General features: G+C 35.6%; 1 protein-coding gene and 1 long non-coding RNA gene across 2 annotated transcripts; both read right to left on the bottom strand.

The window, feature by feature from the left end:
• Positions 1 to 181: 181 nt before the first annotated feature.
• Positions 182 to 11,759, bottom strand: LOC121725546 (CDK5 regulatory subunit-associated protein 3). The gene is made up of 9 exons (XM_042112553.1): positions 11,635 to 11,759; positions 11,108 to 11,521; positions 3,815 to 3,967; positions 3,122 to 3,352; positions 2,842 to 2,949; positions 2,363 to 2,518; positions 1,651 to 1,844; positions 790 to 961; positions 182 to 353 (listed from the first exon to the last, which is right to left on the bottom strand). The coding sequence occupies exons 1-9, from the start codon at positions 11,638 to 11,640 to the stop codon at positions 282 to 284; spliced, it is 1,506 nt and encodes a 501-aa protein (XP_041968487.1). The 5' UTR covers positions 11,641 to 11,759; the 3' UTR covers positions 182 to 281.
• Positions 11,760 to 15,456: 3,697 nt separating this feature from the next.
• LOC121725348 lies at positions 15,457 to 17,000 on the bottom strand. The gene is made up of 2 exons (XR_006035366.1): positions 16,862 to 17,000; positions 15,457 to 15,684 (listed from the first exon to the last, which is right to left on the bottom strand). It is a non-coding gene; the product is annotated as an uncharacterized LOC121725348 (long non-coding RNA).
• Between the last annotated feature and the right edge of the window lie 6,847 nt (positions 17,001 to 23,847).

Below are 23,847 nucleotides of genomic sequence, written 5' to 3'. Positions count from 1 at the left end.
TATGCGTGCGAGTTAACTTTGCAAACGGTACCGCTGTAAAGACGTCTCCCTACCTCCCTCCCTCTCACCGAGTAGCGACAGACCAACTCCGCTTCAGATCTCCAGCATCAATCAATAATAAAATGGTCCAGAGCACAATAAAAAAATCTTCTATATAAAAGAGAATTAGGTAAAGAAATTATAAAAAAATAACAATAATTTTATTTTTCAAACATACAATATTTTACGTAAATATTCACTTACGTATTACCGTACCATTAGTATTACTAATATATCTTTTCTTATAAAAATTTCACTCCTCCAATAATGTTGACTGGTCTTCCTTTATATTTCTTAGATATCTCCTTTTCAATCTGTAATAAAATATTTCACTGTAACATTTAATGAAGGTTTTCATTCATAAATTCAGTAAATTAGTCACATTATAACCAGTATCGTTACAAACACAATTTGTAATAAGTACGATTTTATATACCCTAAAGCAGGCTTTCCAATCTTTTTCAGCCAACGGCGCAGTAACAAATTTTGTATTATGTCACGCGCCTACCCTAACTAGCTGCTAGGTATTTGGAAATGATACAGTCAAAATAAACAGGCACCTTTAATGATAATCTACTACTGTATAGTGTGTATGTATACTACTTAATGATGATCTACTCACGGCGCCCTACTTTACTTTCTACGGCGCACACTTTGGGAACTTCTGCTCTAAAGTATTTTTATTCAGCTAAGAACATGCAACCTTCTTTGAGGTCAAGTTTAATAAAGAGTAAGTATTTTAAAGCTTACATTGAGTTGCAACTCCTTGGTGCGTTCAATAAGCCGGGTGACAAGCGGGCGCATTGAGACCGCTCGCTCACTCGCTACCCGCTGTCGCTCACGCTCGCGCTCCGCTAATCGCGACAGCTTGTCACATAGCGTTAGCTTCTGCTGCAGTTGTGCTGTCAGTACATCCACATATCTGTAAATATAAGGTAAATATAAGATATAACTTAGAAAGTGCCATGGTGTGATAATGAAGATGTTATTAAGAAGTCAATGCGAGTCACTAATAAAATATTTCCATAGCAGATGACGCACAGTTGCTATCTCTGTCTGATAAACATCTATCTTCTATATATAAATACGTGAGCGAAAAACTTTGTAACCCTTTTTACGAAAAATGGGGAAACGTAGGTGCATGAAATTTTGCACAGTTATAGTTTATATGGTAAAGGAGTGCATCGAGCTAATATTATTTTGAAATTATGCTTTTATCATACATTTTTTTAACAAATAAAACATAACAGCTTTTTGAGTGACAAGCCCATACATACGAATTATACTCTTTTATTTATGGTTGAAGTCTGTTGACAACTTGAAAATGGATTATAGTTTTTTTATTGAATCTTAGAAACTATTAAAAAATGCTTACACAGCCAGTTTGAGGTCAGCTGAGTCTCAGAGACAAGATTTAAAAAAATATAAAATGATAAAGTCAATATTTTTTTACAAAATATAGTAGTTCTAATGTCGTTGAAAATAAGGTCGAATTTCGACCATTGGGCGATCTCTAGTAATATTAAAGAGATATTATAATATGTAATTTTATTTGACTTGAATCAGCTGTATGAATATTTTTAGTTATTATAGTTTTAGAATATTTTTTACCTTGGCGAATGTTTCACGTTGTGGAGATGTGCGATTTCAGGTGCAGTTAGCGCAGACGACGCGGTGTGAACCGCATCCAACATTGCCGCCAGGGCCGCGGTACTCTCCGTCGGCAGTTGTTGAATGAGCGAAAAACTTTGACTTTCATTTGAAGCATTAGTTTCGTAGAGACGCATTTTCAAAAACGATTCCAACTGGAAAAATAAAGGATTATTGAATAGAGATAAGAATGTACTCTGGACAAAATTATGGTATAACTAGATTTTATCCACAACGTAAATAATATCCTAAAACAGGGGTACTCAAAGTGTGCGCCGTGGAAAGGCAAGAGGGGCACCCTGAATTGATCCTCCATCATTATCCAAAACCACAAATATTATAAAATAAAATTAGGTATATAAATATATGAGTTAGCCTGCTTAACCTAACTATAAATTTATTATTAAAGGTATTTATTTATGTATCCTTTTGTAGTAGCTAGGTCGGGCGCCGTGCCAAAAGATCGCAACGTGTAACTGCGCTGAAAAATATTGGGAGCCCCTGGCCTAAAAGTATCATAAAATTTGATTCAAAGACAGTTTGCAAATTTATCTAATTTTGTGCCATTTTAGCAACTGAATGTTGATTGTAATCCATTGACTGGACTTGTCATAACCAACCAAATTAGGATGTCTAACTGCCTAAAACCAATTTCGCTATTAATGCTACATACCTCAACCAGTTGATCAAGGAACTGGTTCCTTGTGGGTGGGTTATCCAGTAGAGTGAGCGCGTCTCTTCCCCTCGCAACCCCCCCGCAAACTCCCTGCTCCTCTACAACTATGCCAGACTCGTCCAAACTAATTTCCGCAACGTCAGCTGATACATCCTGTAACAAAAAATATTATGGTCTAAATTCCTATATTCCAAACTAGGGCTGGTATAAATAGTCAGTACTTAAGATGCGACCCGGTCTCAAGACGTGGTTCGGCTCTGTGATTGGTCTAAATTTTGACAGCCAACCAATCACAGAGCCTGAACCGTGTCTTGAGACCGAGATGCATCTTGAGTACTGACTATACCAGCCTAAGACAAATAATCTTTGATAGTTCAATTTATAATTTAAAAAATATGTAAGTACTGGGTTTGGGTAATTTTATTAGTAAGAACTAGAAAGGAAAGTTACAAGTAATAGTATTTCTAGTAACATACCACATTGTTTGTCACTAAATCAATATTCCCCCAGTCAATTTCTGCAGCGTCTCCAGCATCCGGAGCATCAATTGCCCCAAAGTCGATTTCATTATCTCCAAAATCAATCTGCAACAAAAACAAAATGGTAATCTACAATAAACTTTTTAAGACGTCATATCAATAAAATAAAATATGATATCCGCAATATATTGCTATGATACTCAAACAAAAAAAAAGTTACATATTTTGATTTATGACTTAATTTTCAATGTCAAATTATTTAAACAATTATAGGTACCTGATTTCCATCACCAGCCTCATTGTCCTCTTCTATTTCTATATGAATCGGGTCGGGTTCTACACTCAGTGGTGGCTCACCGTAGCTCCACTCATAAACAGTGGTGTTGCCATGTTCAATAACATACTGCAACATTGGCAAAACTTCCGGGGATTCTTCACCGAGTATGTATTTAGTGAATGCAGAGTATAATTCTATTCCCGCTTTCAAAGGTTTCAATGATTTTCCAATCTAAAATTATATGAAATTCATAGATATAGTAAGCAATAAACATAGCAATGTGGTAAGAAAAAAACTAGTTGTTAACCACTGTCTGTACTCTGTAGCTTGTAGTCACTTAAATAATAATAATATCTATGGACGCTTCACACCACGTCAGTCTCGTCCTGTGCTAAGTACCTGAAGGACTTGTGTTACAGGTACCAAACAACGGAAATATAATTAATACTTTTATACTATACATAATATATTTAAGATTTTTATTACATGATACACATATTTAATACAAATCCATGCCCCAGGAACTTTGAAAACTTTTTTGTTCCGTCGGCGGGATTCGAATCCGCAACCCCGGCTTGAGCTACCAACAGCCCACCAACTGAGCCACAGAGATCGTCAAATATTTATTTAATGACTCATCAAATATTTATACACTATATTTACATGATATAACCTTAGAAATATAATACTTACTTTGTCATATATTTCAGGCAATTCTTTCAATCTCTCCACTAACTCTTTTTTTATTTTATTTCCTTTGATTCCCAGCTGTTTACACAGTGTAAGAAATTCTGATTTGCTGGATGCTTCATTCTTTAAATAATCTGCATGTTTCTTTTCACATTCCTGTAATTAATTAAAAAAAAATCATAAATATTCATGTAATTAACCCATTAATCCCCAAGCGGCAGCCAGCTGTCGCATAACAATTGAAAATATATTGTGTGTGATACCCACGATGGAGGTGTTAACATAATAATGGAACTGTTATATTCAACATAAAGAACTATAAATGTATGAAAAGTTTACAAAACACAATTTATTTATAAATTAAGTTCCACAAATGTAAAAAAGGGGCAAGCAAAATAAATAGTTAGCCTCCATTAAAGTAACAACTAACAACACATGTAACAGTAAATAAACCGACATCAAAGACTTCTATTTAAACTGATGTAGACATGCCATACGCCACCAAATGTTCCGCCGTTCCAATAGAGCTAATTCACACCATTGCAGTCAGTGTTCACTGGCACGCTGTACGCGACGGTCGTATGCGAGTGTGTACGGTTAGCAAAGAAATTTTTAAAACAAACTTAGTTTTATTTTCAGATACTAAATGTAATCAAAGAGCAAAATGCTATCTTATGTTATAAGATTTTGTAAAAAATATACAAATAAATCAAATAAATCTTCAGGGACTTTCACAGGTAACTATCATAGTTGTTCACAATAGATGAATAATTTTTACCTGACTACAGCAAAGCAAAAAGTAAGAGTTATGTGTCTCACAGGCTACGTTTGTATGTATGTATGTATGTATGTATGTATGTATATGTTACCGTTAATTTGCGTAAGCCAGTTAGAGTGCAGATTAACGCGGTATTCTGCAGATTATCTGGGTGAGTCAGTTAAAGTGCAAAAAATTTATTATATTCTTACATTACTAGATAATCTGCAGAATATCTAGGTAATCTGAAGACTACTGACCATGCATACGGTAAATTGCATAAAACAGGTTCTTGTTTGAATAAATGATATAATTTAGTTGTAGGTATAGGGATTATTGAATTTAATTTTTAGGGCCTTAACAAAGGAATAAAATATTAAAATTTAAGAAACTAAAATATTACTGCACTGATAAAATGTAACAGATCAAATCAACTAAAAAAAAAAAATAATAAACAATTAAAAACAGTCTAATGTTAGCCATACACGCAACGGTCTACCGGAGAGGTCTACCTGTGCAGGTATGCCTGCGCAAGTAAATCGGAATGTGAGTGGGAATAGACCTGTGCAGTTGCTTGGACCTGCGCATTCGACCGGCGCAAAATCGAGAATCAATTCTTTCGAATGACACCTGTGCAGGTACACCTGCAGGTGACCTCTCCGGTAGACCGTAGCGTGTGTGGTAGCTATAAGGTTAACATGCTTAAGTCAATTTTTTTTAGGACATAAACGAAGGGAGAGTTTATCTTAAAATTTAGATTGTGAAAGAGTGACGTTAATGTGTTTTATATTTTTATTTTATATTTTTATTTATATTTTATATTTCCTAAGATTGTTCTGGGTTCTTAATGTGTTTTATTGGCAGAATATTAACCATTAGATATTTATTGTCATGCACAAGTGTAGGCCAGTGATACAACTTCCAGAAACGTGCCTTTTGTGTTCCCTCCTAAACTCCGTCGAAAGTTTTAGTAAAGTGTTTACCATTTTACTGAATCGACCGATTTGGGTCCTTGACTGCATTGACTTTTACTTTGACTTTGACTAGACTTTGGATTTTACCAAATAGAAAATCGACGCTAAAAATTGTTACAAGAACATAGTTTTCCCGCCACTTATTTGACACTGGCCAATGGCCATGGTTATATAGCCGAAGCGCCATAATAAGAAAAAATAAACAAAGGATAAAATATTCAATATTAACTTCAATGTTGTTGTTGTTAATGTTACTCCACTGATAAAATATAACAGACTAAATCGTCGAACATAGGAACAGAGGGGTGGAGTCCCAGCGAAGGAGCGTAACAAAAGTGTTTAGTTCACTGTCTTCCGCAATTCAACGATGTACCATTCGTTACTATGCAAACTAACTAGGTAAAGTACAAAAAATTGCTTTTTTGATTTAAATTTCACACTTTACTTGGTGGTATCAGGAAATCTGCAGATAGTTAATTTGAACATTAACGTATTCCGCATTCTAACGGTAACATAATATTATATACCTATACAATGCATTCGACCACCCTCCTGCTTCACACTGACCTCACCCGCACACGCCCTTTGCAGGTACGATTATAAATACCAGTTAATTGTAAGTTGTAATTTATGTTTAATTTATATTATTATAAATAAATAAAAAACAATAAACTTAATAACAAAAAAAAAATCTTAATTTGTAATAGACTTTTTTGCAGTCAGTACTTGCGGGCGTTTGATCTTTCGGGGAGTTACACTTGCGTTCGGTATGACCGAATGTCATAGGCCTGCATCCTTATCACTCTTGTTACAAATAATATTGGCATCTCGCACTTGACTACATAGATATACTTTTAGTTAGTGTGTGAGTAATGTTTTGAGTGTATTGTTTTAGGATTGCTTTTCAAATGACTTTTCTTAGAGTACACCACTTCTACCTCAGTTTAAATAGAATTCTTTGCCCGACATGATCCACACGACATACCAGAATATTGACAGAAACATTAACAATTTATGTTGCATAAAACTTCTAGCCTGAAAACTCTGCAGCAATCATAATATTAATACGCGAGCGAAAAACTTTGTACCCTTTTTACGAAAAATGGGGAAACGTAGGTGCATGAAATTTTGCACAGTTATAGTTTATATGGTGAAGGAGTGCATCGTACTAATATTATTTTGAAATTATGCTTTTATCATACATTTTTTTAACAAATAAAACATTACGCACACTACAACACACACACATATGAGAAATGACAGATTTTTGAGTGACAAGCCTATACATACGAATTATACTCTTTTATTTATGGTTGAAGTGTGTTGACTGAGATCAGCTAAGTCCCAGAGACAGTGTTGCCAATATTCAAAACATTTTCCCCCTAAAGCAACTTGAAAACCCACTAAATTTCAAGCAAAACTCCCCAAAAAATCAAAATATTTAAAATTACTTGGGGTGTGTTCTACTAAGCACGTAAAACGCTGAAAATTGAAATACACCTTCAACGGCCTATTATAACAATATATAAAAATATATTATTATAATAATCTGTGAGCCTACTGTCAGCAGTGTCAGCTGGTATGACTCAAAAGAAGAGACATGTGCTTAGTGCGACAATTCCATCTTAAAGATGGCTTTCGGATCTTAGTCGCGAGCGACTGCGACCGGTAAAAAATTCAAATAAAATGCTACTTTATGACATAGAATATAGGTATCATTTTCTAATGACATTTGCGTACTGGCGACCCATGCTGCCGCCAGCGCGCGGTGGCGGCGCGGCGTAAAAGCTAGTGGTTGAGTAAAATGAAACCTAAAGCCTATGACATTTCGTTTGAATTTTCGTCCGTCGCGGTCGCTCGCGGCAAAGATCCGAAAGCCACTTTAAGGTTGTTATTAAAAAATATATTCCATTCTTCAAAAATTTTACCCCCAAAAATATCCCCAAAATCAGGGCTCGGAACCGGTTTGAAAATACCGGTTTACTTCGGTTAAAAACCGGTAAATATATCGTTCTTTTATTTACCAGTTAAACAAGTTTTTACGTAACCCAAATGGTAAATGTTACCGGTTACTAACACACAAACGATTCTGAAAACCCAAATTAATTTCGCAATTATTTTCACCTATCTTTTTTAATTTTAGAATGTTTTTTTTTTATTTTAATTTTTAATTTCGAAATAAATGTTAGATTTGACGTACAGCGGTGACGGCCGGGACACAAAAACACGTTAAGACGTCGAGTCGTACCACGACGCGGCGTCGTTTAACGTGTGCGACGTCGTGTCGTGGGAATCCACGACGAGCATCGTGAAAAATTACGACGCGACATCGTGACGTGCCACGATATACGGCACGGCATCGTATCGTGTTTTTGTGTACCGGCCCGTACGTTGTAATTTAACGGCCGTAATAGGCCTCCGCGCGGCATTTTTAGGTAGCGCGCGCGGCTTCAAAACCGAGCACGTCACATTGATTATTTTTTTAAGGTATTAAATATTAATTTAAAAATTTAAGAAACTTATGGTGCATTCCGAACACTTCAAATAAATTTTTTCCCGTTGGAAATTTAACTTAAAGTTAATTTTTCAACAAATTGGACAAATGTTAACTAACGAAATTTTCTCGAACGTCCATCCTCATTGTACATTAAAAAATGTTTAAATAATTTTCGTAAAAAATGTTCAGTTCGTGGAGCCCTTTTTATAAACATACTCAACAAGATCACGCCATAAAAGTTTAAAAAATCAATACTTTTTTTATAATAATTTTATAACTTAGGTATACCTACAAAAAAATAGAAATCCAAGTAATATTGTCAAAAAAAAATTGTTTCATTTATCATCACACAATTGTTTTTATATCAATGAAAGATGAAAGACATGTTTTAACAAAAAAAAATTTTCCGCCATTTGTTAACAAAAAAATTACATATAAGTAAACAAAATAATATGGACTATTTCGATGCTTTTAAAAATTTCTTTTTCTTAACTTTATGCTCTTGAAAATATTATGATTTGTAGTTGAAGTTGAGTGAATTTAATTGTTTATAATCGTTTTTTTTTATATTTCTATTGTTTAAATTATTAGTTAAGAAAAATTTTTCCTCTTAAAAATCATAATTGACCGTCCTCAATATGGTTAAAAAACAAAAAAAAAATTATCAACAATTTCATTGTTTTTTAACTAAACAATTTGTTATAAATAAATTCTGAGCTTTTTTATATTATTTTTCTGAAACTCCTAAAAATACAAAAACAGCGATGTACAACTAAGTGCAGAAATTTTTTAGTTTCAGAAAAATAATACAACAAAGTTCAGAATTTATTTATACTTTTTTATTTTTTGTTAAAGGTTCACAAAACTAGCCTAACACTTAAAATTTAACAAAATATTTGCTTATACCATATAATATAACAATCGTGTAAGACCTTCTTGATGTGAACACAGCATGCTAATCTATACTATCTATACTATATATACTATATACTACCTATATATAATATCATAAATGCGAAAGTATCTCTGTCTGTCTGTCTCGCTTTCACGCCAAAACTACCGAACCGATTGTAATGAAATTTTGTATACAGATAGTCTAAAGCCTGAGAAAGCACATAGGCTACTTTTTTTTTTACTGGAAAAAAGCGTTGTAAGGTATGAAAATGCGTAAATTTATTCAAATTAAGTTAGTTCCAAAAATCCATAATAGATGGCGCCGTGCGTCTCCTACATCGCGCTAACGCTTGCCCAGAAGTCGTTCTATAAGAGGTGTTATTATCTCACAGCCTATTATTTTCGATTGTTATTTCTTTTTTGCGTTATTTATTAAATCAGTATTTTATCTATGCAGTGACGTAACCTTAAACCTATCAATGATAAATAGTTTATGGGTAAAGTTGCGTAATTGAGGGGCTAAATATGCTTAAAAATTTGGCATAAAATATAAAGATTAATTACAAAAATTGAAATATTAGCACACAGCACAGCTGTTTTGATTTAAGGGGTACCAGGGTTTTTTTATAAAAGCTTTTGACACCAATATTGTTGACATTGTGCGCTATAAACTGAAGTCCACGCGGACGAAGTCGCGGGCAGCAGCTAGTATAAAATAAAATTAAAAATACTTTACAAATTGTTAAGTTAATAAACAATTTTTTTTTTTGTTTTTGTAACCATTTACCATATTGAGGACGGTCAATTATGATTTTAAGAGGAACATTTTTTCTTAACTATTAATTTTAAGAATAAAAATATTTAAAAAACGATTGTAAACAATTAAATATTGTTATTAAGAAAAAATGTTGTTTCTAAAAATCATAATATTTTCAAAGTATTCAAATTTAAAAGCATCGAAATAGTCCATTTGTTTATACATTTTTTATATAAACCAATGGCGGATTTTTTTTTTTAGTTAATACGTCTTTCATTGATATAAAAACAATTATGTGATGATAAATGAAACATTTTTTTTTGACAATAATCAATATTACTTGGATTTATAGTTTTTTGTTCAAGTTAAAAATTATTATATAAACAAAGTATCATTTTTTTTAACTTTTACGGCGTGATCTTGTTAAGTATGTTTATATAATATTATGTTTAAGGGCTCCATGAAGTGAAAAAATTTTACGAAAATTATTTAAACATTTTTTTTATGTACAATGAGGTTTACAAATTAAAAAAAAATTCGTTAGTTAACATTTGTCTAATTTGTTGAAAAATGCTTTAAGTTAAATTTCCAACGGGAGCAAATTCTAAAGAACGGACCGCGAAAGTAGGACTTAGACTATAAAACAACTTTTTAAGTGGAGTAAAATAAAAAACACTACATTTTTTAACTGATAAATGTTAAATACCTAATAGAAAACTAATTACCTATTAAAATCGGTATGATCTTTTTAGAAAAATCAAATTTGTCTGAAACGAGATGGTTGCCGATAACAGGCATAGATCATAATATTCACCCTACAACAGCACTCATACATACGACATAGTAATGTCCATGTCAATGTCCATTACTATTATCATTCTGATGAATATAATTTGCACATACTTTCCGTTCTTAAAACAACGCTGAAACCCCCAAACTTGTATCTATAAGGAATCACTTCCGTCAGCACCTTCGCAACCATGGTATACCTTGATGCAAAATCTTACTTTTCGCTTGCGCACGGGCTGGCAAAGTCGCGCGCGGCAAATTACCGGTTAATTTTCAATACCAAAACCAAAATTAAAGAAAAACTGGTATTCTGCGTTTACCGGTTTTTACCTGTAAAGTGCAACATTTAACCGAAATTGATTTCGGTTTGGGGTCAATGACCAAAACCGCTTTTGTACTGCAAGCAGTTTCCGAGCCCTGCCCAAAATATTTTACCCCCTAAAAATCCACAATTTTTTTTTTCCCACTAAATTTTGTGGGAAATCCCCGTACTTGGCAACACTGCCCAGAGACAAGAATTGAATAAAATATGAAGAAATCAAAATTTTTTAACAAAATATAGGTAGAAGTACTAATGTCGTTGAAACTAAGGTCGAATTGGGCAATCTCTAGTATATTCAAAACTTACATTTTGTATCTGTTCCTCTTTTGTTATTTGTTTCTTCAAGCTTGGTATTTCATAATTGATATTTCTCACTAACATTTGAGCACTTTCAGCTAGATAGAGATTTTCTTTTTCATAACTTTTGACTACATCTTGCCAATCTTTCATTCTTTGAGACCCATATCTACCAAACAAGTTCTTTGTGTCAGCTTCAGTTTCTTTCAGTATTTCAATGATTTTGAGACAGTGGAAATAGTTAATATAGCTTCCTGTAAGCAAGGCTGCTATGTCCTCGTGAGCTGGCATGTCTTGAATAGCATTGTTTATTTTTTCTCTTACTGCTATTACACTTTTAGACCAATCCTTATTTACGTGTCTTCGACTGACTAACCAATCTTGGAGTTTACCAATATTAATATCGATAGGAATATTACTTTCCTAAAATAAAAAACGGTTCAAAATATGTAAGGTGTTAGGCAAAACATTGGTAGGTAGTAGGTACCTACTTCATGTTAAAATACAATTTCCGTAATAACTGAATTGTAACTCACATCCATAATTATCTCGGTAAATATACACTTTTAGTATTTACTTTTTATGTAAAAATATATGTAAAATTTTATTAATGTACTGATTTTTTAAACTTTATTTTATAATTTGTAATAATGCAGCTGCTTCCCAACTTTTTGACAGTTGATTGCCAATTGACGTCTGACGTTTGACGTGACGTCGATGTAATGTGACGTGTCAAAAAAGTTTTTTTAATTATAAAGCACAAAAACTCCATTATAGAGGTGTAACATCAGGATGAAGATTATATTATCGTCGCTGCACGTGTGATCTACCGCGTATGAGCAGTTGGTAAATACCGCGTCAGCAAAATGCGCAAAATTGAGATAGTGTGCCAGCCGATTTGAAACGCATATTGGCTTATATTAGGCTTCACAGAATTTAAATTTTCCAATTAGAAACGTACATTTTGCCATCGAAACAATACCGCGGAACAGTAGGCGGCCAGAAGTTAGAAGCAATGGGCATTGTCCAAAAAAAATCACATGTACTTTTTATATATTTTTTCGTTAAAATAGGTTATTTTAAGAATACAAATTAAATAATTTTGAAATTCATTGACTAGTTTTTTCTCAATAAATTTTTGAAGTTTCGCTCTGAACTCTGACGTCATCATCGGCGGCCAGTAATTGACCTCTGCAGTATGTTTTTCCTTTCAATCTTATTTATAATGGCTGGTTCGTCAAATGCAAGTTCTCACTATGTGAAAGCTGATACGAGAAGCTTACCAAAAGTTTGAAACGTAATGTTGGTCGAATTTATTGCTAATTTAACGCCATTGAAGGTCAAACAAAGGTTAAACATATTTGTTCAAAAATATAAGTAACTAATGGGTATTTTTTCGTTTATATACAGAAAAACGATCACTGACCTTATTCCTCGAAATGTTTTTGTAATGAGCAAAATTAAAAAAAAAATGGACAATCCCCATTCCGCGTATTTACTACAGCGGAAAGAAAGATTCGAAAATATGTAGTAAGTGCTCCCAGAAATAACTATTTTTCTGAGATAATCCACCACGTAAATATATTTTAATTATTACATAATATTTTTCATGTCTATTGTATTCATGCTAGAATGTTTCAATCACGGACATTAATTTACCACCATTTCCATTGCTTTGAAGATCAAGGAAGGTTGCATATTCTTCACCTTAAAATACAGGCGGCAACCAATCGCCACGACAAAATAATATGATCACCAGGTTGGGGAAGTAGCTCAGTTAAGCTAAAGCACCCCGGGGATATGGGTGACTAGTAGTGCTAAACCTACCCACTACAACCACCTGCGATTTGCCTTCAGCCGTATACGGAGGGATGTTCTGGGTTTGTCAAACATAGGGCTTCCTCCACGACCGGACGATCTTCTCCAAAAGGGAGCAGACTACCACCAATTACCAAAGTAAGGGAACGCTTCGGTAAATTGTAGAGTTCCCTTTGGCGTCAGACTAAGCCGGGTAGGTTTCCTGCCTCACCCGGAACCCCAATTGCATGGAAATTTGGAAGTTCGCATAATGACGCCTCCACACTCCCGATGGGGAACAGAGAATAGCTGATTATCTTCGTTACTCTATGGCCCAACCATCGTATGCCTCGAGGCTGCTTTCCTTGCCTTTAACTCCGGAACTCCCACTGCATGCCGCGACGTCCTCTCTGGAACGAGGATGAGCAACTTGGCGAAGACATTCATAACCAGCTACCACGATTTATCTCCCGCTAGGGCAGTAGCTGCCGCCTAGGAGACCGTACGGCACCTCCTGGTAACCCTCACCGCTACATTGCGAAGAGTAGCTGCCACCCGGCTAATGCCCGCCTTACTACGAAATTAGTGGCGGAATCTGCTCATATTGAACCACCGTACAGAGTTAAGCTTCGACAGACTGGATTCTGGCGGCTATACTCTGGAGAGTATAGCTGCTGAGGTCCCTTTAGGACATTTAAGCGTCGGACTCATTTTGACCTTCGACCCTCTGATAACAAGTGCTCCGGGTGGGGGTCCTTTTCTTCAGATCCATGGAAGAGCAGGGCTTCAAGATGTACTTATTATGATCTCTGTCAGATAAAGTAAAAAATCTATGAAAAATTGGGATATCAGTTAAAAATTAAGAATAGATTAGAAAAATGATTTTGGTAATTAACACGTCATATTTTTTAAAGGTTACAGTGTAAAAATATATAAAATATTTGATTTTTCTAATAAAAAATGCAACCTTTTACCAAATTGTTTGATTTCAAAACCGCGTATCTTTAAGAGGAGTCCACACCGCCGTCTTTTCCATACAAACGCAGTCCCCTGTTTCCTCCCTGGATAATACCGGTAGGGTTATGATTTTTTTCCTGAATATCTGTGGCCACTATTAGCATGTCAATATGTTTTCTTTTTTTTCATAATCTTATTATTAAAAAAGATAAGAACGTCCAAAAATCCAAAAAAATGGTCAGATTTTCCTTTGTGTTTAAACACCCAGAAAACAAAACTGGCTAAAATATACAAAAAAATAAAACATAGGAACACAGCTCAAGCCTTGCTTTAATTCTTAATGAATAAAGTAAGTACTTAAATCGCAAGGAATCAGCGGACAACGAATCGAAGATTTTCTGTTCTTTTATTAGAACTTTTGTCGTGTTGTCTCTATCGGTGAAACAGCAATACATTTTCAAATACCTATTTTCAAATTCTCTCGCCCCTGGTGTATCCTCTTAATATTAAGCCTACTTATTTTGTAATTACTTAATACAAAAACGCGTAAGTGACTTTACACAAAACCTAAGTCAATTACAAACTTTACGTTACCAACCACTAAAGGAAAGTACAAAGAACTCGGTAATAGTTGTCAAAATAGCTGAGATATTCAGTTTTTTTTCCCCTTGTAAAGTCATCAAAAAGCAGATACGCGGTATTTACCAACTGCTCATACGCGGTATCGCACGCGCAGCGAGGATAATATTATGTAGCTCCATTAAAAATATGCACTACGCGGTTATTTTTTAAACATCTAGTCCTAGAAGCAGTAGCGGCGTTAGGGGTGGGGACCACCTAGGGCGCCGGATAAAAAGGGGCGCTGAAGGCAAACAAAAGAGGGCGCCAAATTTTTCAGCACTACCAGCACTTCGCCCAGGGCGCCGGTAGTGCTAAAACCGACCCTGTCTAGAAGCGTCAAGAGTTTTTTTTGTAAAGGTTTTAACAAAAATCCCACCCACAAATATCGTGACCAAAAAAGATGTTGAGACCGTCCTCGAACGTGCGCGTTGGGGGCTGGGGCCCCAACGTCATAGTAAAAGGAGGGGAAGTAAGTTATCTTCATACAAAGGCACCGCGCGCGGCTTGTATGTGTCTACCATAGTATCAATGCGTCGCCACATACGGCACACAACAAAATCTCGGCGAATTTTAGAGGTACGTGGCGACGCATTGATACTATGGCGCACACATACAAGCTGCGCGCGGTGCCTTTGTATAAAGATAACTTACTTCTTCTCCTTTTACTATGACGTTGGGGCCCCCGCCCGGCACACTCAGGGTCTCAGTTATTTATGTACGTCAGAGCATAGTACCAATACCTATTACCTACAACAACAACGAGAGTCCTAGTAGAACCTAGTCAATAACCGCTAATTAAAATCCTATAATTCAATCCTAGTCAATAACCGCTAATTAAAATCCCATTTTGCCACTAAATTCGTATAGGTAGGATTTCTTCTATCTACTTGCGTTTTGTGAATACTTACACTGATGATGTACCTATATTATTTAAACATAATATGAGTACTATAATTGAGGCTGTGATTAAAATTAAACTTTTATTTTAATTATTTATTATGGATTTAGCCATAGATATAATATGGATAGGGGTAATAATAATAAGGATAATAATAATAAGGCGTATAGTACTGATAAGGGATACAGTATGTCTCGACCCTTTTGTTTGAGCGTTTTTTCTTGATGCAGTACTCATATTCTGCTGAGTCTGCCACCGTATATTTCACTACCAGAAGAACCGCAAGGATTATCAATAGCTTCTTAAATGGTAACTGAAAATAGAACATTTGATGAGTAAATACAGATAAGTTTGAGCAGTGGCGGCCTTACACTTTGCGTGGCCCCGGGCGGTAGGTTCTTGCGAAGCCCTGATCAGTAGGTCTTTGCGAGTCCCTTTGGCCGTCTGTCCATCGTCATTCACCGACAACGGGACCTCAACACCAAAGATTCAAATAAAATGCCACTTAATGAGCCGTTGCTTGATGCGAGGCCCCTGCAAGATCTTGGCTCCGGGCGATTGCCCTGCGCCACCACGTCACTGAGTCGGAGGCGGTTTCGCGCACAACTAATTCCGTACAAAACGGCTACCTGACAATCACGGTATGCTTTAGAGTTTAGAGTCTAGAGTCTAGACTCTAAGGCCGGTATAAATAGTCGGTACCTACTCAAGATGCATCTCGGTCTCAAGACGCGGTTTGGCTCTATGATTGGTCCAATTTTTGACAGCCAACCAATCACAGAGCCTGAACCGTGTCTTGAGACCGAGACTTTTTTTTTAAAATGAAATAAGGGGGCAAACGAGCAAACGGGTCACCTGATGGAAAGCAACTTCCGTCGCCCATGGACACTCGCAGCATCAGAAGAGCTGCAAGTGCGTTGCCGGCCTTTTAAGAGGGAATAGGGTAATAGGGGAGGGTAGGGAAGGGAAGGGAAGGGAATAGTTGAGGGTAGGGAAGGGAATAGGGTAGGGGTTAGGGGATTGGGCCTCCGGTAAACTCACTCACTCGGCGAAACACAGCGCAAGCGCTGTTTCACGCCGGTTTTCTGTGAGAACGTGGTATTTATCCGGTCGAGCCGGCCCATTCGTGCCGAAGCATGGCTCTCCCACGTATAATGCATCTTGAGCACTGACTATAGGTATTTTATACCGGATGCAGACGTCACATAAAGTGTAAAGTCTTCTATTATATTTTACCCACGTCCTTTCCCGGGACTCAAAGTATGTCTCGGTTCTCAATTTGTATCAAAATCAGAAGATTTAAGCGAGGACAATAAACGCACTTTCGTAGTATAATAATTATATAATACGTAGTAATAATAGCCGTTAACATGATTATTGTATATACTCATGTCAACGACATTAAAATATTAAAAATTAATAGGTAAGTATGTATAAAGAATGACGTACATTATGTGATATTATATTTAGCAATAACTCGGATTACTTACATTAGTCATGATTTGGGAGCTTCGTGGGCGGAGGACGAACCGTTTTATGTGACTATTGTTGGATGAGAAGTTTTAATGTGATTACTTGGATATCGATAACCTTAATTAATTTCAAATCGATTTTCCGTCTGGTAGTCTAAAAATTTAAGAATGATTGAACAAATTTGAAACGGTTACGTATAGGATGAAATAAATAAAGATTAAGCGGGTCTAACTAATCCGTGTGGCTTATTCATGTTACTGTTAATGTGCGTAAACCAGTTAGACTGCAGATTAACTAGGTATTCTGCAGAGGTGAGTAAGTTGAAGTGCAAAAAGTTTATTCTATTCTCCTTAAATGAGGATTGTTTTTTTTAATTTCATTGTCAAGGAGTTTTCATTTTAGTAACTAGATGGCGTATGGGTAGACAACTATCGGTGATACCATCATTGATTGCCACAAGGTAGGGGAAAATAATGTAAAACATGATGCATTTCAATTTGATAAGACGCAATAATAATCTAATAAACAGGGTAATAAAGTTATTATAACTATGTTTAAGTTGAAAGTCATGTAAGAAATAGCGATATTTATCGTCATTCACACCAAATGCCACAGGAGTTTCAAATTTTAAATTTTTGATAACATCTTGCCTGCACTTTTGCACGATAACGAATATTATGGCTACGAGTATATACCTACTGTACTCGGCGAAACATGGCGGTAGCGGTCATTGACTCCCTGTCTAAAACTTGTTATTTTCTATACAAAGCCACGATTGACAACATATTTTGACACTTCATTGTCAATCACTGATAATAATATAGAAAATAACAAGTTTTTGACAGGGAGTCAATGACCGCTACCGTCATGTTTCGCCGAGTACAGTATAACATTTTGCCAATATTGCACATCAAAAACCCAAATAACATAATTTGGGGAAAAAATATATTGTATTACAGCAGGGCTTCCCAAACTGTGCGTCGCGACGCACACTGGTCCCAGAGTAAAATAAATGGGACATTAAGAATTTTCGGATCGAAGGTCAACGGATCAGGCTGCTTTTTTTTGTAGACAGCTGATGCAATTACAAGTCACTTTTATAGATGTCTGATGGTGGATGATGGTACTTTGTCGTTTTTGTGGTATGTCGTTTTTTTTTTAAATATACCTTAACTTTAAATATACCTTAAATATTTATTAAAATCCATATCAAATACTCAAAAATGAATTATACTATACAATAAAAATTAAAGTACCATCATCCACCATCAGACATCTATAAAAGTGACTTGTAATTGCATCAGCTGTCTACAAAAAAAAAATCAGCCTGATCCGTTGACCTTCGATCCGAAAATTCTTAATGTCCCATTTATTTTACTTTGGGACCAGTGTGCGACGCCCCGGGGCATCGCGACACTGTCCAATGGGCGTCGCATGTCAACACAACCAAATTGAGTGAGCGCAGCGTGCATTATAGGTCAGTCATTAAAGCCAAAACCCGAAAGAAATTAGTAACTTGATAAAATTTTAGGGGGTTGTTAAAGAAGGTAAAATAACTGACCGTGTGATTTTGCAGCGTACGGAAAGGGTTGAAAAGGGGTGAAAAAGGTTTTTTGTTAATACAGGGGTAAAAAAATTAGTAACACGCTGCAAAATTTGGAATTAGGTTTTTTCTTACCGTTTTCTAACGTGTATTAAATTTGCAGCGTTTTGCAACATACGGAACATTGTTTATTATTAAAAAACAATAAAATTTGTTAATAACAGGGGTAAAAAAATTAATAACACGCTGCAAATTTGGAATTAGGTTTTTTCTTACCGTTTTCTAACGTGTATTAAATTTGCAGCGTTTTGCAACATACGGAACATTGTTTATTATTAGAAAACAATAAAATTTGTTATTAACAAGGGTACAAAATGTAGTAACACGCTGCAAACTTATAATTAAGTTGTTTTTACCGTTTTCTAACGTATATCAAATTTACAGCAATTTGCAACAAAATGAACATTGTTCATTAATAAAAAACAATGAACGCGCAAAATCACACGGTAAGTTATTTTACCTTCTTTAACAACCCCCTAAAATTTTATCAAGTTACTAATTTATTTCGGGTTTTGGCTTTAATGACTGGCCTATTATGTCAATCATACATTCCTGGATTCCCGGGCAGTCTAAATCCCCGGTTTCAGAACCTATGCTCAGAAAAGAAAACGTAACTGAGATGATGTTGTTAGTAGTGTAAAACACGTTATACCTAAATGTACATTCATTGACCATTAAAGAATATCAAAAACTAGCGGTAGGTACTACGGAACCCTATACTTATTGCGCGTGGCCCGACACACGGTTTTTTATTTAAAAATTCACACTTTAACGTATGTTATCAAGGAATTTGCAGATTATCTAGATTCTAGTTACTGTGCACAGTAACGTACTAACTACTAAGCATTCTAACGGTAACATCCTATAACCTATTCTGTCTGTCTGTTACACAGGTCTGTTACATTCCTTGTCGTTTTTGTGGTATGTCGTTTTTTTTTTAAATATACCTTAACTTTAAATATACCTTAAATATTTATTAAAATCCATATCAAATACTCAAAAATGAATTATACTATACAATAAAAATTAAAGTACCATCATCCACCATCAGACATCTATAAAAGTGACTTGTAATTGCATCAGCTGTCTACAAAAAAAAAAATCAGCCTGATCCGTTGACCTTCGATCCGAAAATTCTTAATGTCCCATTTATTTTACTTTGGGACCAGTGTGCGACGCCCCGGGGCATCGCGACACTGTCCAATGGGCGTCGCATGTCAACACAACCAAATTGAGTGAGCGCAGCGTGCATTATAGGTCAGTCATTAAAGCCAAAACCCGAAAGAAATTAGTAACTTGATAAAATTTTAGGGGGTTGTTAAAGAAGGTAAAATAACTGACCGTGTGATTTTGCAGCGTACGGAAAGGGTTGAAAAGGGGTGAAAAAGGTTTTTTGTTAATACAGGGGTAAAAAAATTAGTAACACGCTGCAAAATTTGGAATTAGGTTTTTTCTTACCGTTTTCTAACGTGTATTAAATTTGCAGCGTTTTGCAACATACGGAACATTGTTTATTATTAAAAAACAATAAAATTTGTTAATAACAGGGGTAAAAAAATTAATAACACGCTGCAAATTTGGAATTAGGTTTTTTCTTACCGTTTTCTAACGTGTATTAAATTTGCAGCGTTTTGCAACATACGGAACATTGTTTATTATTAGAAAACAATAAAATTTGTTATTAACAAGGGTACAAAATGTAGTAACACGCTGCAAACTTATAATTAAGTTGTTTTTACCGTTTTCTAACGTATATCAAATTTACAGCAATTTGCAACAAAATGAACATTGTTCATTAATAAAAAACAATGAACGCGCAAAATCACACGGTAAGTTATTTTACCTTCTTTAACAACCCCCTAAAATTTTATCAAGTTACTAATTTATTTCGGGTTTTGGCTTTAATGACTGGCCTATTATGTCAATCATACATTCCTGGATTCCCGGGCAGTCTAAATCCCCGGTTTCAGAACCTATGCTCAGAAAAGAAAACGTAACTGAGATGATGTTGTTAGTAGTGTAAAACACGTTATACCTAAATGTACATTCATTGACCATTAAAGAATATCAAAAACTAGCGGTAGGTACTACGGAACCCTATACTTATTGCGCGTGGCCCGACACACGGTTTTTTATTTAAAAATTCACACTTTAACGTATGTTATCAAGGAATTTGCAGATTATCTAGATTCTAGTTACTGTGCACAGTAACGTACTAACTACTAAGCATTCTAACGGTAACATCCTATAACCTATTCTGTCTGTCTGTTACACAGGTCTGTTACCTCTTCACTACCGTTAAACCGATTTTGCTGGAGATACTTTGAATCTGAGGAAAGGACATATTATTATAGGAGCCTTTTTAAACGAAAAAGGCACGGTTCCCGCGCATTAACGAATTTTGGCACAACAGAATTGCAAATGACCTGCAAGCGCCAAGCGCCCCAAGTAAGGTAAGTCAGGTAAAGTACTTAGCTGTATATTCAATGCTGCAAAATTAACTTTTTCTACCTACTTAATTTTACCATTGAAATTGATAATACAATAATTATAAGCTGAGCAAGATTACAAATGACAGGTGCAGAACGAAGTAGATATTCTTTACAAATTACACAGTTCTCAGACTTTGGTGGTGGAACCCTTTAAAAAGAATTTTAAAGTATTCTGGATATTTGCCACAGTGGCTCAAACTTCCTTGCACCATAAAACATTGACTGGCATTATTTTGTTAACTGACTCCATGCTGGTATCTAATGAGTAATGACATTTCTAAAGAAGATCATGTATCGCTTTGAGAAAGGCCTGTGGCGGCCTTACCTATTGAGAGGCCCCGGGCGGCAGGTCTTTACGGGGCTACGGTCAGCAGGTCTTTGGAAGGCCCCGGTCAGCAGGTCTTTGCGAGGCCCCGGTCAGCAGGTCTTTGTGAGGCCCCGGTTAGCTGGTCTTTGCGAGGCCCCGGTTAGCAGGTCTTTGCGAGGTCCCGGTTAGCAGGTCTTTGCGAGGCCCCGGTCAGCAGGTGTTTGCGAGGCTCCTTGGCTATCTACCGCCACTGACACCGGGACGTTACTAAAATGCAACTTTATGACTTTTACTTGGCTACTCTACAGAGAGAATGGCTGTTGTGAGTGCCATACCTTCAGCCAAAAGTAGGAAGTCAATCAAAACAAAACGAAGAGCAATGTATTTTTAAGATAAGGTTCGCGCTAATACAAAAAGGTAAACTTAGTAACTTTGTTAGTTTGTTTGTAATTGACTTCGGATAGGTAATATAGCTTCTACTAGGCCGAAACTTAAAATTCTTTTGCTCTCTCGGCTTTTACTTTTTAACTTTAAATTCTTTTATTTTTTATGCTCTCAGACCTCAATCTATTTGTAAGATTGGGATGTCTATGCATTTACAAGGAGCCAGGAGATATGATAGTTTATCGCTAAAAAGCCTGCTCCCGCGAAATTAAAACAAGATTCTGCACGAGCGAAGTTGCGGGCAACATCTAGTCTACTATTACGCACGACTGGCCCTTCTAAAAGTTGCCAAAATCATTACATCTGGTCTACATTTATCCATTCACTATTGTGTTAAAACAATGCAAGAGCACAGAGTTGGTGTACTTTTTCTAATGGAAAATTATAATCGAAATCATTTCGGTTTATCTAGAGGTTTACTGTAGAATCGTGGCTATACAGGGTGTAACAAAAATAAGTGACAATACTTTAGGGTGTAAAGCCCGTATAAATAGTCAGTACTTAAGATGCGACCCGGTCTCAAGACGCGGTTCGGCTCTGTGATTGGTCCAAATTTTGACAGCCAACCAATCACAGAGCCTAAACCGTGTCTTGAGACCGAGATGCATCTTGAGTACTGACTATTTATACAGGCCTAAGTGTTCCTTGTAGAGAGTTCACTTTGAAAGTAGCAGCGCTGAAAGACCAAATTTTTTTTTTCACTTTTCTATGGGGAAACTCGTGACGCTCGGGCCCATACAAAAGTGAAAAAAAAATCGTCTTTCAGCGCTGCTACTTTCACAGTGAACTCTCTACAAGGAACACGTACACACCCTAAAGTATTATCACTTATTTTTGTTACACACTGTATTAATATAGTTTTGTAAGCAAAGCTTAGTATGGGTGATTATAATGCTACTAATTTGAATGCTAATCCATCAGTGATAGTATTTACTCATATAGAAATTGAAATACAATAGGCAGTTCCATTTTGGCAAGTTTACTTAATTAGGGATGAATATTTTAGATTTTTGTTTCTCTAACAAAACAAAAATAGGAAAGAAGTGCGGTTTTAAAAACAATGCTTCTATTTTATAGGTGTAGTGAAGAATTATGGTTATGCTAATATTTAAGCTCTAAAAAGGTTTTAGATGTTCAACGGAGGTGCTTTTATGGTGGAGTTTACAGCTCTCTAATAATGGCCAATATGTGCAATGAAATATTGGATAGATATTAGATATACAAGATGTAACAAAAATAAGTGATAATACTTTAGGGTGTGTACGTGTTCCTTATAGAGAGTTCACTGTGAAAGTAGCAGCGCTGAAAGACCAATTTTTTTTTTCACTTTTGAATGGGGAAACTCGTAACGTTCGGGCGCTTGCCCATACAAAAGTGAAGAAAAAATTTGGTCTTTCAGCGCTGCTTCTTTCACAGTGAACTCTCTACAAGGAACACGTACACACCCTAAAGTATTATCACTTATTTTTGTTACACCCTGAATAAATTATATAGATAGGTAGATGAGAAAACTACGATTAAAACAGAGTAAAATTCGATAAGCAGTGCTAAAAAATGATCCTGATCATGTGGCTTTTAAATAAAAATAAATTCGGTCAAGTGCTAGTCGGACTCGCGCACGGAGGGTTCCGTACCGTTATAGAGTGAAAGTTGGAAACAAATTATGGTTTATAATTATTGATAAGGTTTATTTTTATGAAATTAAAAGGTTTATGATTTATTTTTATATTTCAGTTGATATGGGATTTCACCAGGCACACTCAAAACTTCGTTTTATAAAACTTAGTTCTCATTGAACGCGTTCACGCGGCGACTCGTTAAATCTCGTTATGTTTCAAATGGATTTCACAAACTTCTTTTGATCGCGATTAAAATAAAATATCTAATTTTACGTCACGTCACGCGATAATTTTACATGTTTTCATCATTTCAGAGCCTAGTTACGGTAATTTAACAACAAAATAGCAAGAAACAATACACAAACCTTAGATAAATGATGGGTCGTAGCGCACGCGCGCGAGATCAATCATTTATCTAAGACACAAACTAACGAAACGCATTCTAACGGAACCCCAAAAAAAATTGCTGAAAAACATTACCCTTCCTGGCAGTCAGGTAAAAAGAGTAACAATATATTTTACCATCTATAATAAGAAT

This window comes from Aricia agestis, chromosome 3 (genome assembly GCF_905147365.1).
Source record: "Aricia agestis chromosome 3, ilAriAges1.1, whole genome shotgun sequence".
NCBI lineage: Eukaryota > Metazoa > Arthropoda > Insecta > Lepidoptera > Lycaenidae > Aricia > Aricia agestis.
Note: the sequence above shows the minus strand (reverse complement) of the source record. Positions and strands in the feature narration are given on the sequence as shown.